The following is a 19220-nucleotide window of genomic DNA, read 5'->3' as shown; positions in this document are numbered from 1 at the left end:
TGGTTTTCTTATGAATTCCAAGGTGCAGTTTGTCAAACATGTTACTGGTCTCTCGAATGTGTCTGAAGAGAATGTGTGTGGACTCTTGTGGCGCAGATAAAGTTCTGGCACTCTCCTAATAAGTGCCACTCTTGTAAGGCTCATATTTCCTGCTTAGCGTTGCCCATATACCATACCCATGTTTTCTATGTTTGATTTAAAATGTGTCATAAAATCATAGAAACGTAGGGATGGAAGAGGCCTCAAAATATATTCTTATCCAACCCAATGCAGTGAGACAGGATTAAACATATGAAGGACAAGGCCAACCCTGATAGATCTTTGCCTAACTTGTTCTTAAAAAACTCCAAATAAGGATATTCTTGTATTTTGCTAACTTAAGCATTAGAAAGTATGCATGGGTTGAAAGACTGTTATCATGTGACTCTCTTTTCTCAGCCAGACAAACTTAATTATTTTAGTCTTTTTTCATAGGTACGTGTTTTTAAAATCTCTTACCAGTCTTGGTAGTATTGAGGCGATGTTGTTTCCATGATGGATCAGGGTATGTATGAGAGGTAATAATACTTGGGGGTGGATCACTTTTATGGGTCCGTGCAGTAAGAGCACATACAGTTGGTACAATAAAATGTATCACCCACAAGAAGTCTTGCCTTTCTTACCAGCTTCCTTGTTCTGGGCACTGTCTCTAATTTGTCTATATCTTTCATAAAGAGTAGTGCCCAGAATTGGACATAGCTGAGTAGAGAGAAATAATTTCCCCTTGTGTAATACATAGACTCTTGTTAATACATCTTAGAATGTGAGTTGTCTTTTTGTAAAAGCAATACAATGTTGACTCATCAGTAACTTGCAATGCACTCTGAGGATACCTCAGACCCTTTTCTTCAGTATTGTTGACTAGTGCGTTACTCCATGTTTTGGTTTTTGTATATCTGATTTCTCTTCTCTAAATGTCATTCTTGTATATAATATTATTTACAGAATATTTTCATGTTGTCTTTTATATTTCTTGATAATGATATCTAGTTTTATTTCTTCATCTTTCTGATTTTACCCCTAAATGATTGCACTATTTCTTTACCTTCATCCTTAATTATGTTGTGGAGTGAGCCACACCCACTGGAAAGGAGTAGAAGGCAATAGGAGGGAGATAGTAATAAAGGTTGAGCAGACACCACAGGGGGCCAGATTACAACCCACAATATGCCTGTATCTCTTTCTCTTTTTTTCTCTCTCTCTGACTACAATGAAGTTTTGTTTACATTTTTATATGACTCCTTTTTGATTTTCAGGCTCTTAAAGAAATCAAGATATAACTATAATGGCCTCTTACTAAGCTCCTTATCTATCCACATCAGGATAGCTTGTTATTGTGCCCTGAAAATTGCCTGGCAACTCCTCTGCACTCTTTTATACCTAAGCTTATCTTTGCAAGAGTCTGTACCTACTAGTTCCCTTAATTTGTTTAATCCTTTTTTTTAAATCCATTATATATTTTTATATCCATTTTTTATTTAGTTGCTTCCCTGCTTCGTTTTCCTAGAGCATTGAACTCTATTGATTCTTCCTTGCTTTTACCCAATTTACTTTACCATAATATTGTCAACTAGTTCCTATTAGAATCAAATCTAAAAAAGATGCTCCTTTCTTTTCTGAGAAAGCATTATCCCCAACATTTCAGGAACTTGATGGAGGCCAGCTTAAGTACTCTTCAGTTGGATACTCAAAAATGGAGAGAGAAAAGAAATCACTGGTCCTTTCTGCAAATCATAGCAGCAGTTTGCTGACATTTTACCACTTAAAAAAATGCTACCACAAGTCATTCTATTACAGAAACATTTCTTTTTTAAAGGGTAATGTAAGGACATGGGGATTTAACTGGTTGGTGAGTTCCACGTTTGCAAGAAAACGTGGCCATGGAGACAGCAGTGACCTTTTAGTCTAATGCTGTAATTTGTCAGCTCTTGCAAAAAAACCCGAGGACTTGGCTGGTACTAATAGGGTCTGTACTGTATACTCACCACTCTTGTAGTTGTGTGATCCTTTCTAATCCTCTCTTTGCAGTTCTGGGCTAATCCAGCCCTCTTTAGGTTCCTTTCTACAGTAATATCCATTTCCATTTGGCTTTAAGCTTTTGTCTTTATTTATTTAAAATCCCTGCTGTTTAACATGTGAGCTGCTGGTAACTTAGGTAACCAAGTATTCTATTAAGACATGGACCTATCCCCCTTCCCCCTTCACCCTGACCTTCCTCCTAATCAGGATGATGAATAAACACTATGATTTAGCTTTACATAATATCTCTCTTGATATGTTGTACTTAGTTTAGCACATTTGTCACTCCATGGCACTATGTTTAATTAAATCCAAACTATTACATTCTATTGTGTTTAAGCCTGTGAACTGCACGCTGTATTGTTTTTATTTGTGCTAGATATAATGTCAGTTTCTGTATGATATACTTTTAGCACCAATGCACATTTCAGTATCCATGTTATAAACCTCCAGCTGTTTGCTTGTTGTGTGCACTCATCAGAATCTGCAGTAAGACCAACTTTATATCATTAAAATGCTTCCTCAGGAATTTCTCTTTGGCTGAAGGAGCTCAGCAAAGGCATTAGTTGCAAATAAAAGACCATGCCCTATTGTTGCATGCAAAGTATCTCTTTAGAAGCGTCTGTCTCTGTCATTGCAAGCTCTCAATAGCAATGTAATGATCTTTGTCAAATGTAGATCCAGTTACTGCTAGCAACAGAAGGCATATGTCCAGGCTGAACAAAAGTGCACTTATTTTCACATTTCACTGATGATATTGAATGATAACATTTTTGCATAATCCTAAAAAATTATTATGCAGATGTTGTGGAAATGACAGAAAATGCTATTACAATGAGATGCTTTGTGAAGGGAATTTAAACTGTGCATATGTCCCCGTTTTAATGCGCCTGTCAAATTCTGAATAATAACACTTTGCACATTAATGCATGACTTGAAACAAGACTCTTGGTTGTTTCTTGTCTCTCGTGTTACATATTTTGCAATTTAATGTCTTATACTTTTCTATCTCAGGGAAAAGCTAGGCAGGAATGCCTGAATATTTGGCTACTATTTCATTGGATAAATTAACCTGTACATCAGTATTACATGGGCTACTTAATATGGAGTTTATGACAAAAAAAAGGAAAAATAAAAAAGGGGAAGTCACTACAAGAATGAAAAAAATCAAAAGGTCCACAAGATAATTTAAATGTTCTGTTGACTGAAAAGTTCTGAGAAATGCTGCTGCATAGTTCATTACAAGCTTATTTTCTGGACTGTACAGGGAATACGTTAGATAGGACATACTTGAAAATATGTTGTATATAGGAATGGCAATAAAAGCTATTTAGCCTATTTAGGGACAAAATGTCCTAATTTACTAAGTGTAAGAGGCAAGGATTTCTTAGGCTGATATATTTTATTGGACCAACTATGTGGGGCTTGGGAACACACCAAGTTTAAAGTAAAGCAGCATTTTTTAAATGTCTACAAGCATCCATAGTTACTTATGTCTAGGGACCCACCAAAATTGTGATTTCATGATTTTTGTAGAAACCATTAAATCAGCAGATTGCCTGCATAAAAGCCCAGTCTCCATGAAAAACCATGACAATGGCCAGTAAGTGGGGGGTGGCGGGAAGGGAGCTGCAAACAGAAAAGGGTGAGAACTGAGAAGCTTTGCTGTCCTGAAGCATGGGGAGGGTGGTGGGGGGGAGAGTGGAGATTTTCACTGCAGAGTGAAGTGCCCCCCGCATGCCTCTGATTGGCCAAGGGGCCCTGGAAGTCCCATCCCTCCCCAGAGATTGACAGATGGCCATCTGCCAATCTCTGGGGAGGGATGGGACTTCCAGGGCCCCTTGTCTAATCAGAGGCATGGGGGTGGGTCGCTGTGCTCTGCCATGAAAATGGTGACTGGCACTGTTCTCAGACCATGAAACTGGGGGGAGGGGGGGTAGCTGCCCCAAATTTGGTAGGTCCTTATTTATGTCTAACAGAAACAATATCCTCTGCTGGGTAAGCAATTTGGTGAGAACAAAACCTCAAAAGATTAAATTGGGTGTGGATTCTAATTCTAAACAGGAAAAATATCTGTGGTTCCATAAACACCTACGTACCAGGTGCCACACCATTTAATAACATGTTAATACACGAAGCCAGTTGATCAATCTCTACTCACTACAGTCCTTACCCATGAGTGCTCTTCCCTCCCTAAACCAATATCCATCTTGTTCCCTTAGTGTATTACTGGATCTCCTCAGATGTTACCAACTCTATCATGTCTTTAAGACTTTTCCTTGCCCACCCATGGCTGCAGTTGGCTCCTGCTGGTTGTGAAGTAAGGAAAGACACAGCTCTTTCTCTTCAGGGAAACCACATCATGCCAAGCTACATCACCCTCTCCCCTCCTCTCCCACCCCAGAAGAAGGGAGAGTCCTGGCTCCTGTTCATACCCCTGCTTGCCAGGCCCTCTAGGCTAGGGACATATGTTATCCATAAATCAGTTTAAGTGACCAAAAACTGGTTTAAACCTGTAACAGAACAGACATTCAGTGCACCTAGACCAGTTTCAAAATGGCTGAAACCAGTTTGAGATAAACCTGGTTGAATGCAGTATTAGACATAACTGACTGAGCTCAAACTGGTTTATGCAATGTCTGTCCCAGACCCTATTAGCAAGTCACAGTTGTGTAGGTCTGAGACAGCATTAAATGTTAACCTTTAACCACTCTGAACCAGTTCTAACTTTTCTGATGGCATGACAGTTCATAGATTTAAAAAGTTTCAAAGGTAGCCTGTAACAGCATCCTTAGACAAGCTTTTAAATGCAAGGCATTCTCCATCAGGTTGCTCTATCCCAGCTATACGGTTGGTCCAATTAAAGATATCACCCTAGGAAATCCTTGCCTTCTAAAAAAGAACAGGATCACCTCTTGCTACTTTGAAATTTGGATTTTGGAACTCAATCTCCCAAAGAAACTGCCCTTTTGGTGTCCTTTACACTTCCTATGTGCTTCTAAACCTGATGGATTTTCCAAAATCCAGTCAGCACTAGTCACAGTTAGGCATGAGTATATTTAATGAAAATTTGAGAGTTACCCAGGGAGGCAATATTATTCAATATTAAGTAATTTGTAAGCATATCTTTAACATCCTGCTTAAATGGCTATTTGCTATTCAGTATGCATCACGATTTGCCCTTTTTTTCCTCATAGTGGAAGTTGAGGAAGGCAGTGCAGCTGAAAGTGAAGAAAATGACAAAACAGGTAACTGGGGATGGACAATTTATATTTTACATTCAGATGTTTTCCTGTTACAATATGTAAACTGAAGGGTTGTCTTAGTAACAGGGAGGTCTCCATACAACTAAATGACTGGTTCTCCTTTGTGTGTTTTCTTCCTAAAAATGATCATGAATATATAGGAGAGAATAAAACAGATGGTGATGATGAGGGAGAGAAAAAACCAGATCCTGTGCACCGTGTACCACGCAAGAGACCACAGAGAATACGTGTGGGGCTTGAGAGTGATTCTGATGAAGAAGTCGGCAAAGGCAGGAAAAACAGAGCAAATCAGAAATCCAAAGAGGAGAGTGGTGAAGATGGTGAAGATGAAGAGAAAGGAGGCAAAAAAGGGAGAGGCAAAAATGACAAGAAAAATGATAAGAAAGGGAAAAAAGAGAAGGCCAACAAGAAAAAGAAGGATAAAAAGAAGTCAGGTTCAGGGTAATTCATTATTTTATTTATGCAATTTGGAATCTATCAGTGCTTACAGATAGATATTTGTAGTGTTATACATGTGAGCCAACATAACTCCAGAATGAAAGCAAATAACAAAACCCCACTGTTTTGCCCCAAAACAAAATGGTGTTTTTCAGCTGGCTCTAAGCCAGATTTACACAAGACTTATCAAGACCTTGGTTTCATAATATTTCAGCAGCTTCCACTGTGATACAGTCATATTTTCAAGGGATCAGCACCTAACGTGCTGAATTATTTAGTCAACCTACAATTATTACTTAGTCCTTATTTAGCAAATTTAGTGCCAAATTATTTAGGAGCTGAACTCATCAGAAAATCCAATACAAACTGCATGCTGTACAAAGTTATGGTCCTTTTCTATCAGACTTGCTTATTTTTTTCTCTCCGTTTCTTCCTATCCTCTCTTTCTTTACCCCACTTCATTTTTAATGTCATATTCTTTGAAAGGAATTAGTCCCTGGGAATAGTGTATCATGGAGCTTGTTTCAGTCAGAAATGAGAGGTTTCTACTTCTCTCACTAGAAGTGTTGGTGCTCTCAGATACACACCTGAAAACCACAGGAGGAATCATAGGAAGATAGGAAAGGGCCACATGAGCCATCAACTACAATTTTGATTATCAAAAAATACGGCAAAAATGTTGTCATACTTGTTACAGTGATTGATCCCCAGTCCCATTTCAATGTATTGCCAGCTAAGTCATATTTCTCTTTACGTTCCTGAGTGGCACATGCAAATGCAGTTTTTTGGCACTCTCATGTAGTTTTTGACTCAGCCCTGGATGAGCAAGCTCACACACTCAGGTTGAGCATGACTACTAGAACTGCCCTCTGGTTGAGTGGCTGCAGAGCAGAATAGGTTGGCCGGGTACGCACCTTCTATCTCATTAACTAAGTGAATATAGGAATATAAGTGGCATTCTGGGTCAGACCAATGAGCCATATAACCCAGAATCCTGTCTCTGACAGTGGTAAGTAATAGATGCCTTCATGGGAGAGTACAACCAGGGCATGTGGTCCATTCCCTGTCATACCCTCCAAAGGCATCGATTATCGCTGATTTAGTAATGTCAGAGAATAGCTCCCACTAAACCTGTCTTCCATGAATTTGTCTAATCCCTTGTTTTAGGTTTTAGAGTTAATATTGTTTAGTGGTTAGGGCAGTTGCCCACTTCACCTTGCATGTAATATTCATTGGATAAAATGGGTAAACAGCACTGGGAAAGTTCATGTCCATTTTGAACCAGGGGGCCCAGACCGGAATCAAGGGTCTCCTTTTATAGGGAACATTGATTTCACTAGGCTATGCACCCTCTGCTTTGTTCTTTTTCTTCTGGCCCTAATTTCTTTGCTGGGCCAGAAGAAGAGCGCAGGAGCGAGGCCTAGGCAATGCACAGCCTATGGCCTGGTAGTTATAGTACTGTATTTTGTTATAAAGCAAGACATGCAGGTTTGCATCCTCTCAGGGAGCATCTATTATTCCCCTGTCAAATATATTAACCATTAGGCTATTGGGCTAAACAGTGGGAGGGCTTTTGTCTGTTTTCACTTTCAGCACAAGGCAATTCCATTTCATGAGAATGAGGAACAGAATTGAAAACTTTATGTACCTGCTAAACCCTGCAATTACGTGGCTGTGTACATGCCATTTAGGCACACAAAGGGAATTAGCCTTATGATTTCATTTCCCCCTCCATTTTAGAATTCCTACAATGTATCTTTGTTCCAGCTCTTCACTATAGTGTCAATTATATCATCATCTCTCTTCTGTGTGATTTTGTGCACTCATATACATACTACTCAATTAACGTTCCTAACTGTGCCAATCAAAGTTCTTTTGCTTATTGTCATCATGGTCTACTGTGAGCATTCAAAAGATATGCTAATTAAAAAGATTCAGAGAAATGTAAAATTAAATGAAGACAGAGTACTTCACTTTGGATTAAAAAGTTCAGGACAAGGGGATATATTCATTTAGGCCAAATAATGAGGAATCATTGTATAAGCTGGGATCATATATGAGGAATCACGAAAGACAGCTAACTGTTCCTGAAGTATGCAAGAACATTGCCTCTGTAGACAGTGGGCCAATTAACAAGATTATAGATGTTTCTGGCCTAATTTTAAGTTTACAACCTATTATAAATAAGGTAAATAAGGGATGCCCATGATAAAAGGGGCTTTCCTTTCATCTGATATCAGAAGCTTATGAAGTATGTTACTAAAAACATCTTTAAGATTTAAAAAAATGAAAGGTTGAAGTAACTTGAGGAAAGTTTTTAAATGGCCTGTTTTTCAAAGGGAACAGATATTGGTGTTGAAAGAGATTTTTTAATAGAAGGACACAGACATTGCATAGATAAAGAAAAATGAGCTTTTGGTCATTTAGGGTTTAAATCAGATAAAACATTTGCAAGCCTTGGGGAGGAAGGTTAGAAATATAAGTTCTTTAGTAAGGCCATGTGGACTCATCACAACAAAAGTTTCAAGTGATAAGCATGTAGAAGCAATTGAAATAACACCCTTGGGGATCTTGTTTTCTATTACACTGATGCAACTTATTTGCACAATAAGTCTGTCAGGACTGGAACATTAAGCATGTAAATAGGTCAAATGCTCTTAGGGGGACATATGTAAAGTCAAGCATGTGCTAAAGAGCTTTGTTAAACAAGGGGCTAGCAAAAATATACGCAGTACCTTTATTTGTGATTAAAGCAATGATCTAAGAAGAACAGGAACTCCTTAGAAATACGAAGTTTGAAGGTTTTATGAAAGTTCTAAATTGGTAAGGGAATTTACAAATGAAAATCAAGAATATAGTAAAACCTATTCATTTATAGCTTCCGTTGAGTTATGGCTTCCCTGAGTCTGAAAACTCCATCTGTCCTACAGGAACTTTCCATTCAATATAGCTAGTGAAAAATACAGTGTCTTTCTTAGTCTCAGCCTTTACAACAGGTCTAAATGTCAATATTATTAGTTCTAAAAGCATAAAGAGCTCAGAAATTAAATCAATTAAAAAACGCTAAAAATGGAATGAAATAAAAAATGAATAGGTAAGTGCAAAGTTCTTAGCTGGTATATAAATCCATAAAGGTATATTGACTTCAAAAGTTCCATTGACTTAAAGGCATGTATTGTGGATTTGAACCGAGGATACTATGAGCTTAATGTAAAATTACTGAGTTAAGATCTGTAGTGGCTTTTATTAGGCATGATGTCAGAGCAAAAATTGCCAATAAACCCTTATAACCTTAATATCTATGAATCATTGCTATTCATGAAAACCCAGGACTTGATAGTTGTAAATGAAGGTAGACTGCTCCCAGTAGCACAGCTTTCCACTATTTGAATTAAGGAAAATGTTGTATAACTGCATCAAATTTGATTATAGATGGTTGAAATTTATTATCAAAAATTAATTGAGAAATACAATTTCATTGAAATCAATACTTCCTACAAACCTTCCCATATTGACATATTTTCTTTATTTTTGATGGATAAAATAAAACATGAAAGGTGTTTTAGTTCTGTTCCACTTGAACACTTTTATTAAAAATCAATTTTTTTTCCAGAAATATTATGATCTGCTCTAGGGCTGACTTTGTATACAGCAAAAATCAGTGCTTCAAATACAAGTTCTAATGTTTATCTTATCCTTTCTAGTTCACAGGATCTTTCCTGTTTTGTACAGACCTCTTTTCTTAAGGGTCCCACCGCACTAAGACTTATATCTCTTATTCATTGTACCATTCCTATTCCCCTTTCTCTGCTCCCTCCTACATTCTCTTTTTAGAGTATATCTTTCAGGGTTTTTGTGCTGCTCTTGGGAACAATCCCAAGCTTCTTTTACCTGCTTCTGTTATGCATATGCCAAACCTGGAATTGCGGGTATTCCTTGCTGTCACTCTTGATAGTTCTGTCTCTGTCAAGATTGTGGGCAGCAATGGGGAACCATCAGGGAGATTTTGCCACCTAATTTCTGGGGTTTGTATTTTAGGAATGGAAGGAAGTGGAAGGGGTCTTGTCAGGAGCACTGCAGACTGGTGTATTTATGACATGAGAAATGGCTCACCAGTTTTCCACTAGCTGGAGGGAATCCTCAGCTGCCATATCAGAACATAGCAGCTGGTACAGGAAGAAGCCCACTCTCTTATAAAGACTAAACTCTTCCTCTTCAAGGCCTTCTGTTCTTTTTTAAAGATACTGTTCCTTCTATTACCATTAAAAATCATCATGTTAATATGCACAGGAAGTCTTCCTTTTGCCTATTTAGGACTAGTCTAAATGTCTTTGTAAAGTTCATACACTTACCCATCTCAATACCATGATGACAATCAATAATGCTTTTCCTCAAAGACCTTTCTTTTTGGAGATTTATATTGTCCATGGTTCATTTTTATCACATCTGTTTGCCAATATTTTATGGATGAGTTCACCTTCTTTAGCATTTAGGTCGCTTTAATATGTATGGTAATTGCAAGATACTGTTTTTCGTGTTCTCCTAGATCAGTCTCATGTGTCTTATACAGTCACTTGAAATGCCATTTTTATTTTCTTGCCACATAGCATTTATTGGCAATTACATTTCTTTGTTACCAAAGTTGAACCTGTGAGAACAGCAAGAAGAGCATATTTAAAGGTCTTCTAAAACCAATTTTGCTATGATTGTGTGACTTTTCTTAGCTTCCATGAACATTAAGTCCCACAAACCTTTTGTTACTAATATAAGTAGAAAACATATTTTAGACCCGTGGCTGAGGTTCATTGAATCACAAAATTCATCAGCTACGAAAAGTAAGTTGTTTTGAAAAGAACAGACGTTTATAAATCCTTGGTCATCCAGTTCAGGAACAGAAATCATACTGTCTGATGTAAGTAGCTGTAATCATACAGCTCAAACATCAGTTTTTGGATCCCAACGTGTGAAAGTGAACTTGTAGGAAACAATTTGCAAACAGTCTCATGGTAATTTTTTTTTGTATAAACCATTCATAGAGCTATATCCAGTAGCAAGATATTTTTAAAATTTGCATTTGCAGAATATTCTTAAAAAGGAAAAGGCAAAATTCAGAGGCTATATATATATTTAGGAATTGTTTGCTAGTTGCCCACCCTCACCATTTTGTGGCAATAAAGTCAAATCCAGAGATTTGGACCACATCTTCCCATATTGCTGCTGTTTTAGCTGTTGTTTGTTCTGCTGCTGTGTTTCTACTGTTTGAAGTCCTATAGAATATTTTGTCCTGGTGTACAGTGCTTGCAAAAATGAGAGTCCAGTTTTGGATAGAGTAAGCTAAAATCGATTTTTATTAAGACAGCCTTTCGAACACCCATCCTGCTCTCAGCGGCTAAGTCAGCATGTAGACAGAAGAGACCAAGAAGAGGCGTTTTAGTGTCACATTTTGTGTCCCTCATAATGAGACATTAAACCTGATGTTTAATTGTGGATGAATATAACACATCCACTAAGCAACCAAAAGAAGCTTAGAGCTATCATTACTAATATTGCTGCTGAGTAACTCTTTTGAGACACATCATACCTTTCCAATCTTTGGGTTTAACTCTTGTCTCTCAGTTGGAATGTGTATTGATCCTTATGCTTATAGATACAAGGATAGTATTGTCTGGTGATTGTAAGTGTGTTTAGTGTAATAATCTCTTCTCTGGGTGGATCTAAATGTTTGCGGGGATTGCAGTCAGTGTTCCCCTTGCTGCTTCTGAATGACAGATCATATTTTCATCATCAGGTGTCAGCCATTTTGCCTAAATAACTGTCCATTTTCTGTCTGGTTCTGTGTGCCCAGGCTATTCAACTAGTTTGATTACTGAGCCATTGTTCAAATGACCACTTAAAGCTTTGCATCACCATACTGGTGTTCTTGTGAAGGTTTCAGTTTTCTAGCTTTTTACTGAAATAGAGGTACCTTCTTACTCTATCCATCCCAACAGCTCTTTTCTATTTTCTTGAGATCTTATCTCTGAGAACTAGAACAACAGTTTTCAACTTTTTTTCACTTGCGGACCCCTAAAAAATTTTGAATGGAGGTGTAGATCCCTTTGGAAATTTTGAATGGAGGTGCAGACCCCTTTGAATTGTAAGTGTGGGTATTCACATGCATTTGCTTGATCATAGTCATCTTTTGTGGACTCCTTAGACAGTCTGCATACCCCCAGGGGTCTGTGGACCACAGTTTTAAAACCACTGAATTGGAAGAAACATTTTCACAGGTATTATGGGTCTGTCCCTGCTGTTCATTAGCATTTGTGGGGGTGAAGCTCCAAATTTTATTTCTGTTTTCAAGTAAGTGTCCAAACTAGCCTTGGTGATCATCTGCTTGCTGTCTGTACATTTTTTTCAGCTAGCCATTGGACTGGTCAACACAGGCTGCTTAGTTGTGTGTGAGAGAAACAATAATTCTTTGCCATTCTTCAGAATGCTTCATTGTGTACTATGGGCCATTTTTTTCAAAATTAGCTCGTTGCAAATACCATGTGTGGTGAATACTATCTTAGTGCAATTCTCTACAGTGCTGGCTGATGTTTCACTTACCTGAGTCACTTTGAAATAACAAACTGTAATAATCAACTATTTGCAGTTAGTGGATTCCTCTGCATTCTGACAAATCTGTTGCTGATTGCTGTCAGGCTTTGCTAGTAGTATCATGAATTATCATAAGTTTGTTGCAGTTCCATCTCTGGTATTTTGCACAAAGCAATGGCCTTTGGCCATTTTTTCTGTTCACACATTCACTATGCAAGAAACTGTGTCTCCTGCATAGTACCATTTAGAAGTATTCTGCTTGGGTCTTTTGCAGAATCTCTCAATGCATTTTATTTGGAATCACTGTTTTGTTTCCTTTCTGTATTCTCCAGTCAAGTCTGGTGTTCTTCCTTTCCAGATGGTCTGGTAGACAAGGAAATCCATTGGTTTTGTGCAAGAATCTTGACCTTATTTTTTCCCCCTTAAAGATGTGTAGCATAAGATCATGGGAAAATAAGTCTAGAAAAGAAGTCGAGTGTCTGTTTAACATGTTCTTGAAAATTTCCAGGAATGGAGATTCCACAACTTTTCTAGGTAGTCTGTTTCATTACTTCCCCACCCTCATGGTCAGAAAGTTCTTCCTCATCTGCAAAACAAATTTTCTCTTCTACAGTTTGAGGCTATTGCTCTTAATCCTGTGCCATATGTAATGATCATTGGGTTTAGTAAATACATGCATACAATAAATGAGAAGAGCTAAACAGCAAACTTTAATTGTAGAGCAGTAGGTAATCTCTGTAGACCTTTTATATCTCTCTAACTAACCAGCTAACTTCTTCCTAACTGAGGTACCATTTATTAACCAACTCCCTCAATGTCCTGTTAAGGAGCATCTCTAAATTATAATTTCTATCACTACACTCTGCAGGCACAGAGAAAAGTCTATCACCTTTCAGGCATTTGAAGACTGTTATCAAAACCCTCCTCAGTCTTCCCTCTTTAGCTTCTGGACTAAATAGTCCTAGTTCTTTCAGACTTTCCTCATAAGTTATATTTTCCAGGCCTTCAGTAACTCTTGTCATTCTCTGTTGGACTCTTTCCAATATGTCAATATCTTTCTTGAAGTATGGGGGCTGAAACTGAGCCCAATACCCCATGTGAGGCCACACCAGTGCTAAATAAAGCAGAAGAATCACTTCCCTTGGTTTGCAAAAGACAGTTCTGCTAATACAACCCACTGTGCTGTTGGCTTTTATTTTCCGACACTGTTGGCTCATATTCAGTTTATAGTCCACCATAACTCACAGGTCTTTCTCTGTTGTAGCAGAGCCTAGCCAGTCATTCCCCAGTTTGTATTTGTGCAAGCAATTACTCAATCCCAAGAGAAGGACTTTGCACCTGTCCTTGTTGAATTTCATATGAATGATTTCAGACTATTTCTCCAGTTTATCCAGGTCATTCTGGAACCTAGTCCTACTCTCTTATAGTGTCTGCAATTCCAGCCTACTTGGTGTTATCTGCAAATTTGCAAAGGATACATTAAATCCCATCATCCAAATCATTAATGAAGATGTTAAAGAATACCGGCCCCAGGATAGACCTTTGGGGAACTCCATTCAATACCTCCTCTGAACTAGACATTGAGCCATTGATAACTACTTGTTGAGCAAAATGATTCAACCAGTTGAATATCCCCCGTACAGTACTTTCATCTAGTCTGTATTTCCTTAGCTGATTAATAAGAATCTCATGGGATACAGTGTCAAAAGCATCCTTAAAGACAAGGTATATCACATCTACTGCTCCCCCAACATCCAAAGAGCCTATCCTAGAAGGAAATTACATTGGTCCAGCATGACTTAGTCTTGATGAATCCATGCGGTCTGTTTCTGATCACTTTGTTTTCCTCTAGATGTGTCATACATCTAGAGGAAAACAAAACATTCCTTGATGAACTACTCCATGAGCTTTTCAAATATTGAGGTAAGACTAGCTGGTCTGAAATTCCCAATATTCTGCTCTGATGAGAAGAGACTGCTGTTTAGCTAGCTTGCCTCCTCCTACAATCTCTATTCTTCCACTCCATCAGAATTATTTCTGATGACCTATTTAAAATACAGCTAGATATCCTGGATTCCTTTTCCCCTCAGACCTGCCTCCCAGAGGATTGTACCCAGCATTTCTGTGAGTTTATTAAAGTGTTCACACTCTGTTACTCTCACTATCTATACCATTTTATTTATAGACAATGGTAGGAGTAATAGTATCATGTGTACCTATTCTTCCAAGGTTGTTTGATTGTTTGGTTGGTTGGTACATTTTTCCTCCACAAAATTGTGAGACATGATTTACCACAAGGATGATGATTTATCACAAGGATTTCTTTTCTCCTTGTATTTTTACTTTCAAGTCCTGAAATCTTGGAAGCACAGAATATAAATGATTATCAGGACTGTTCTCTAGTGGTTTGTGGTCTGTTTCAACAGTTCCTGTGTAACTGTATATTCAGACAATATTTTTACATCCAGTAACAGTGACAAATCATTCCTTCTCCATTTCAACATAATTTGTCATGCTGGAATCATTTCTATTGATCTGTGTGCCTTTGGTTCTCCATGCAACAATCCTATTCCAGCTACTACTTGTGAAGTTTCATCACTTAATGTTATTTCTTCCTTTTCCTAACCGCATTTTTGTTTCAAAAGTGAAAGACAACCTTCAGGTTTTGGAAAAGATTTTCTAGATTCCTATCTCAATACTACTTGTTCCTTGTCTCTCACCCCCAGTCCTTTTAAAACGAGAGTTTTGCTAAACTCAGTAAAAATCTTGTTAGTAGGTAACCATTTGAAAAAAAATGAGGGGACATTCTAACTTCTAATTGCTTTATTCATTGGAATGAGAACAGGATGGGTTTCAACACTGACAAGTGCAAGGTGCTGCATCTGGGGAGGAAGAACCAGCAGCAGGCCTACAGGTGGGGGAACTCCCTTCTCATCAGTGCAGAGGCAGAAAAGGATCTTGGAGTCATCATTGATGCCAAAATGAACATGGGCCGACAGTGTGGGGATGAGGTCAGGATGGCCAACTGTACCTTGTCATGCATCCACAGATGCATCTCGAGCAGGTCCAAGGAAGTGATCCTCCCTCTCTATGAGACACTGGTCAGGCAGCAGTTGGAGTACTGCATCCAGTTCTGGGCACTGCACTTCAGGAGGGATGTGGCCAGCATTGAGAGGGTCCAGAGGAGGGCCACTCGCATGATTGGGGGCAGCAGGGCAGGCCCTATGAGGAGAGGCTACGAGACCTGAACCTGTTCAGCCTCCACAAAGGAAGGCTGAGGGGGGATCTAGTGGCCTGTTACAAACTAATCAGAGGGGACCAGCAGGCACTGGGGGAGTCCCTGTTCCCCTGAGCACTACCAGGAGTGAATAGAAATAATGGTCACAAGCTGGCAGAGGGTAGATTCAAACTAAACATCAGGAGGCGCTACTTCACTGTCAGGGCTGCTGGGATCTGGAACCAACTTCCAAGAGAAGTGGTGCTGGCTACCCTGGGGGTCTTTAAGAGGAGGCTAGATGAACACCTTGCTGGGGTCGTTTGACCCCAGTACTCTTTCCTGCCATGGCAGGGAGGCGGACTTGATGATCTGCTTAGGTCCCTTCCAACACTACAAACTATGAAACTACTTTGTTGGATCACATCTGGCATCTCCCTTTTTAAAGTTGTAACTAAAGGAACTAACTTTTTTTACACTTATTTGTATTTAGCTGCAATTCAGTTTGAGGTGGCACTTCCTGTGTCTCATGAGTTTTTTGTTTTTTGTCATATTATTGGTTTTTGTCATATTCTTTTCTATTGCTGCCATGTACCAGAATGTCATTGACAAACACTTTAGTTCCTGTTGGTTCTTCTAGGAGTTCATAAAGCTTTGTCTGAAACATCTCTTGTGAAGACAGTATGCCAAAAAGCATTCTCTGGACACTCCAATAGAGTGCTGATAGGGCTTAACTTGCTGCTTGCTCTGTTTGTTCAGTCTGGTCTTTCAGGGTGCTTGTACACTTGTTGAAGGGGTCATGTCCATGTGATGAAAATTGTGCTTTTGTGTGATTTAATGGCATTACACTTTACATGTACACGAGTTTTTGGCGATTTATATGAGTTTGCAGCAACATAAACTAATCCCCATCCTGATGTAAAGTAGCTTGCAACGATGCAGCTTGGAATGGTGTGGCCATTAATTGGTCACATGTACATGGTAATTCACTGAATGACATGTGGGGAGCCTCTTTGTCGCTCATTAGGTGTTGCTACAATTTTTGTGTAGTGAGCCTCCTTGTCCACCAAGTGTCACTACAATTTGTAGGTATTTGTGTGTAATTAATGTTTTAGGACATCCTTAGCAGGCTGGGGGAAGCCCTGGTGAACACTGCTGACTGGCACCAAAACTTGCAACAGTTGCATAGCTCTTTTGTGGGCAGCAAAAATCACCAGACTGCCTGGCAACAGCCATGAGGAACCCCTGCTTCCCTCCATGCTGCACCTCTAAAACATCCCTTTGCAGCTGGCTGGGGCATAATTGTTTCCCAATGCCATTAATTTGGTTGTCGGTTTTACATAAACTTGACAAACAGGGTTCTATGAGCCCGCATGAGCATTAAGCATGCCTGCTTTATGAATAGCAGATGAGTTCTGTTAGCTTATCTGTTCATTCCCTCACCAGCTATGTATGAAGTGCTCAGCAGTTCAGACCATGTCCCTCTGGGAGTGGTGTCTTGACACATGGGTTGCTGGGTAGCCTGATGTTGTGTCATGCCCCAACAGGGAGCCTGTGGGCACCCACTGAGGGCCTAACTCTCAGTACATGGCTCATTGGGTAGCTTGTTATTGTGCCATGGCATATACAGGGCTAAAAGACCTAGCAGGACTCAAAGATGTCCAAAACAAGTATGCCTATAAGATACAAAGTTGTCACTTGTGCAGAACCCCTTCTTTCTGCCTTGACCCTGCCTGGTGCCAGCATGTCCAATGTCCAAACTTTTCCAAGCAACAACAGGGTGGGGGGGGAGTGAATGTCCCTTGGCCTAGGGTACCCCCTTATTGATCTGAGATGTCTGACATTTGGGGGAGAACAGAGTGGACTGGGGTGAGTAGGCCTAGGTCCAATTGGACTTCCACCAAAACAAAGAGCCTGGTGCGGGTGCTGGGGGAGCCTGAGGTTGTGTGCCAGTTCATCTACCCTGATGTTGCCAGGAGAATAGGTGAGAGGGGCACAACAGGGCAGTGGTCCAGTGCTGTGTCAAGGCAGAGCTGCTGCAGGCAGCTTTCCACAGGGATGTCGCAAGAGCACAGCAAGGCAACCCACCGTATGACATGGCCCATTACAGATACCTCCAGCTGCTAATGAAGGTACTGGATTGGCACTGACTCATAGGGACAGAGGCCTCTGGGGCATCCTCACCTGCTGAGACATCACCAACCACTGCTGCAACTCGTGGGGGATCTAGTGGAGAAGATAGCAGCAGGGTACTAGGCATGTCACCTGCTGCTTCCTCCAAGGAGGATAGACCATGGAGCTCGACCGCCACTCTGGTATGTGAAGCCATGGGGACCCTTTAAGTTACCTGTCACCTGAACTGACAGCTGTGATTAGGCTGGGCTGTGAGGTGAAGGGGAAAGTAGGATGGCATAGGCTTTAAAGACTGTGGGAATTTGTGGGCAGTGCAGGGAGGTACAGGGCAATGCACAGCAGGGAGGCACATCAGTGGCCAAAGCAGTTGAGCACTTGTTTGCAGCCATTCAGGGCCTGCTACCACCTGCTGCCAGGCACCCGTTCTCAGTAATTTTGGGCCCACCACTTTTTATCCACTTGCAAGGTTCACTGAATGCATCTTCTTAGAGCATTGAGCATCCTTAATTAACTCTATATTCTGAATTCTTGATTTTCAGCTCCACTTGCAATTCTACTGCTGAGGACATGCAGGCTACCGAGGCAGGTTGCCACTGATGCATGGACAGGATCATGAACTCACTCAGTGACTGTGAGCATTGGCTGTGTGAGATGGTGAGACAAATCCATCTAGCTATGGACAGATTCATGGCCATCCAGCATGACAGGAATCGCTCTGAGTCCAGGAGGCATTTCCAGACCCAGGACAACTGGCAAATAATGGCTGGGCTCCTTGCAATGATTCTATGGCTGCTGATTGTTGGCCCTGCTCCTGCCTGGGAGTGGGGCAGGCCAATACGGATCTGCTCTGCCATCTACCAGTTTGCAGTCAAGCTTAGAAAGTCCACCTTAAAGCCAGGGTCTTTCAGTTAGAAATGATTATTGCTTAGATTGTTTTTTCATTCGTGAACCATGCATCATTATGGTAGTAAAAATAAATTCCTCTGTTATAGTAATTATGCATTGTTATCTCATAAAAGCTGTTCTGTGGTTTGTTTAATTATGGTTAATATTCGGTTTGTAAATAAAGGTTTCTATTTGCTTTGTTCGATTCTTCGTTTCTTGTTCCCTGTGTGTAAGAGGGGAAATGTAAAAGGGTTGGGGGAGGGGGATTGATGGCTTGTAGGGTGAAGGGCTTGCATGAGCTGCTGATGGGCATGCCTGTCTTTCAGCAGTGGCAATTAGCAGTTAGTCAAACCTGCCTGTCCGGTTTTGAATTTTCTTTGTTCTCCTCCACTGCAAATCACCAGCTGAACTCTTGATCCCTGAGAAGCTGCATTGGCTCAGGAAATGCGTGCGCTGTGCAGAACCCACCCAATTATTGTTCCCCTTATTAACAAAATTCTGGGCCAGTCCACCACCACCTAGCCTGGGTTTGGCCACTATATCTTTCTCTGGTCACAATAATAAGAAAGCCTTGAAAGCCCCCAGCCACTCTCCAAACTCACCCCTTGGGTGGGGTGACTGGGGAGCACTGAGAAGCACTGGGT

General features: G+C 40.1%; 1 protein-coding gene across 1 annotated transcript in view; it reads left to right on the top strand.

The window, feature by feature from the left end:
- Window positions 1-3648: 3648 nt before the first annotated feature.
- Window positions 3649-19220, top strand: part of TMC1 (transmembrane channel like 1) — a 114744-nt gene continuing 99172 nt past the window's right edge. Inside the window, exons 1-3 of the mRNA XM_019518229.1 lie at window positions 3649-3661; window positions 5256-5306; window positions 5465-5765. Coding sequence (XP_019373774.1) covers window positions 3649-3661; window positions 5256-5306; window positions 5465-5765 — 365 coding nt within the window. The remainder of the gene's footprint in view (window positions 3662-5255; window positions 5307-5464; window positions 5766-19220) is intronic.

Source organism: Gavialis gangeticus, unplaced genomic scaffold (genome assembly GCF_001723915.1).
Source record: "Gavialis gangeticus isolate Ggan-Ray unplaced genomic scaffold, GavGan_comp1, whole genome shotgun sequence".
In the NCBI taxonomy this organism is placed as follows: domain Eukaryota; kingdom Metazoa; phylum Chordata; order Crocodylia; family Gavialidae; genus Gavialis; species Gavialis gangeticus.
This window is presented reverse-complemented; position numbering and strand designations above follow the sequence as displayed.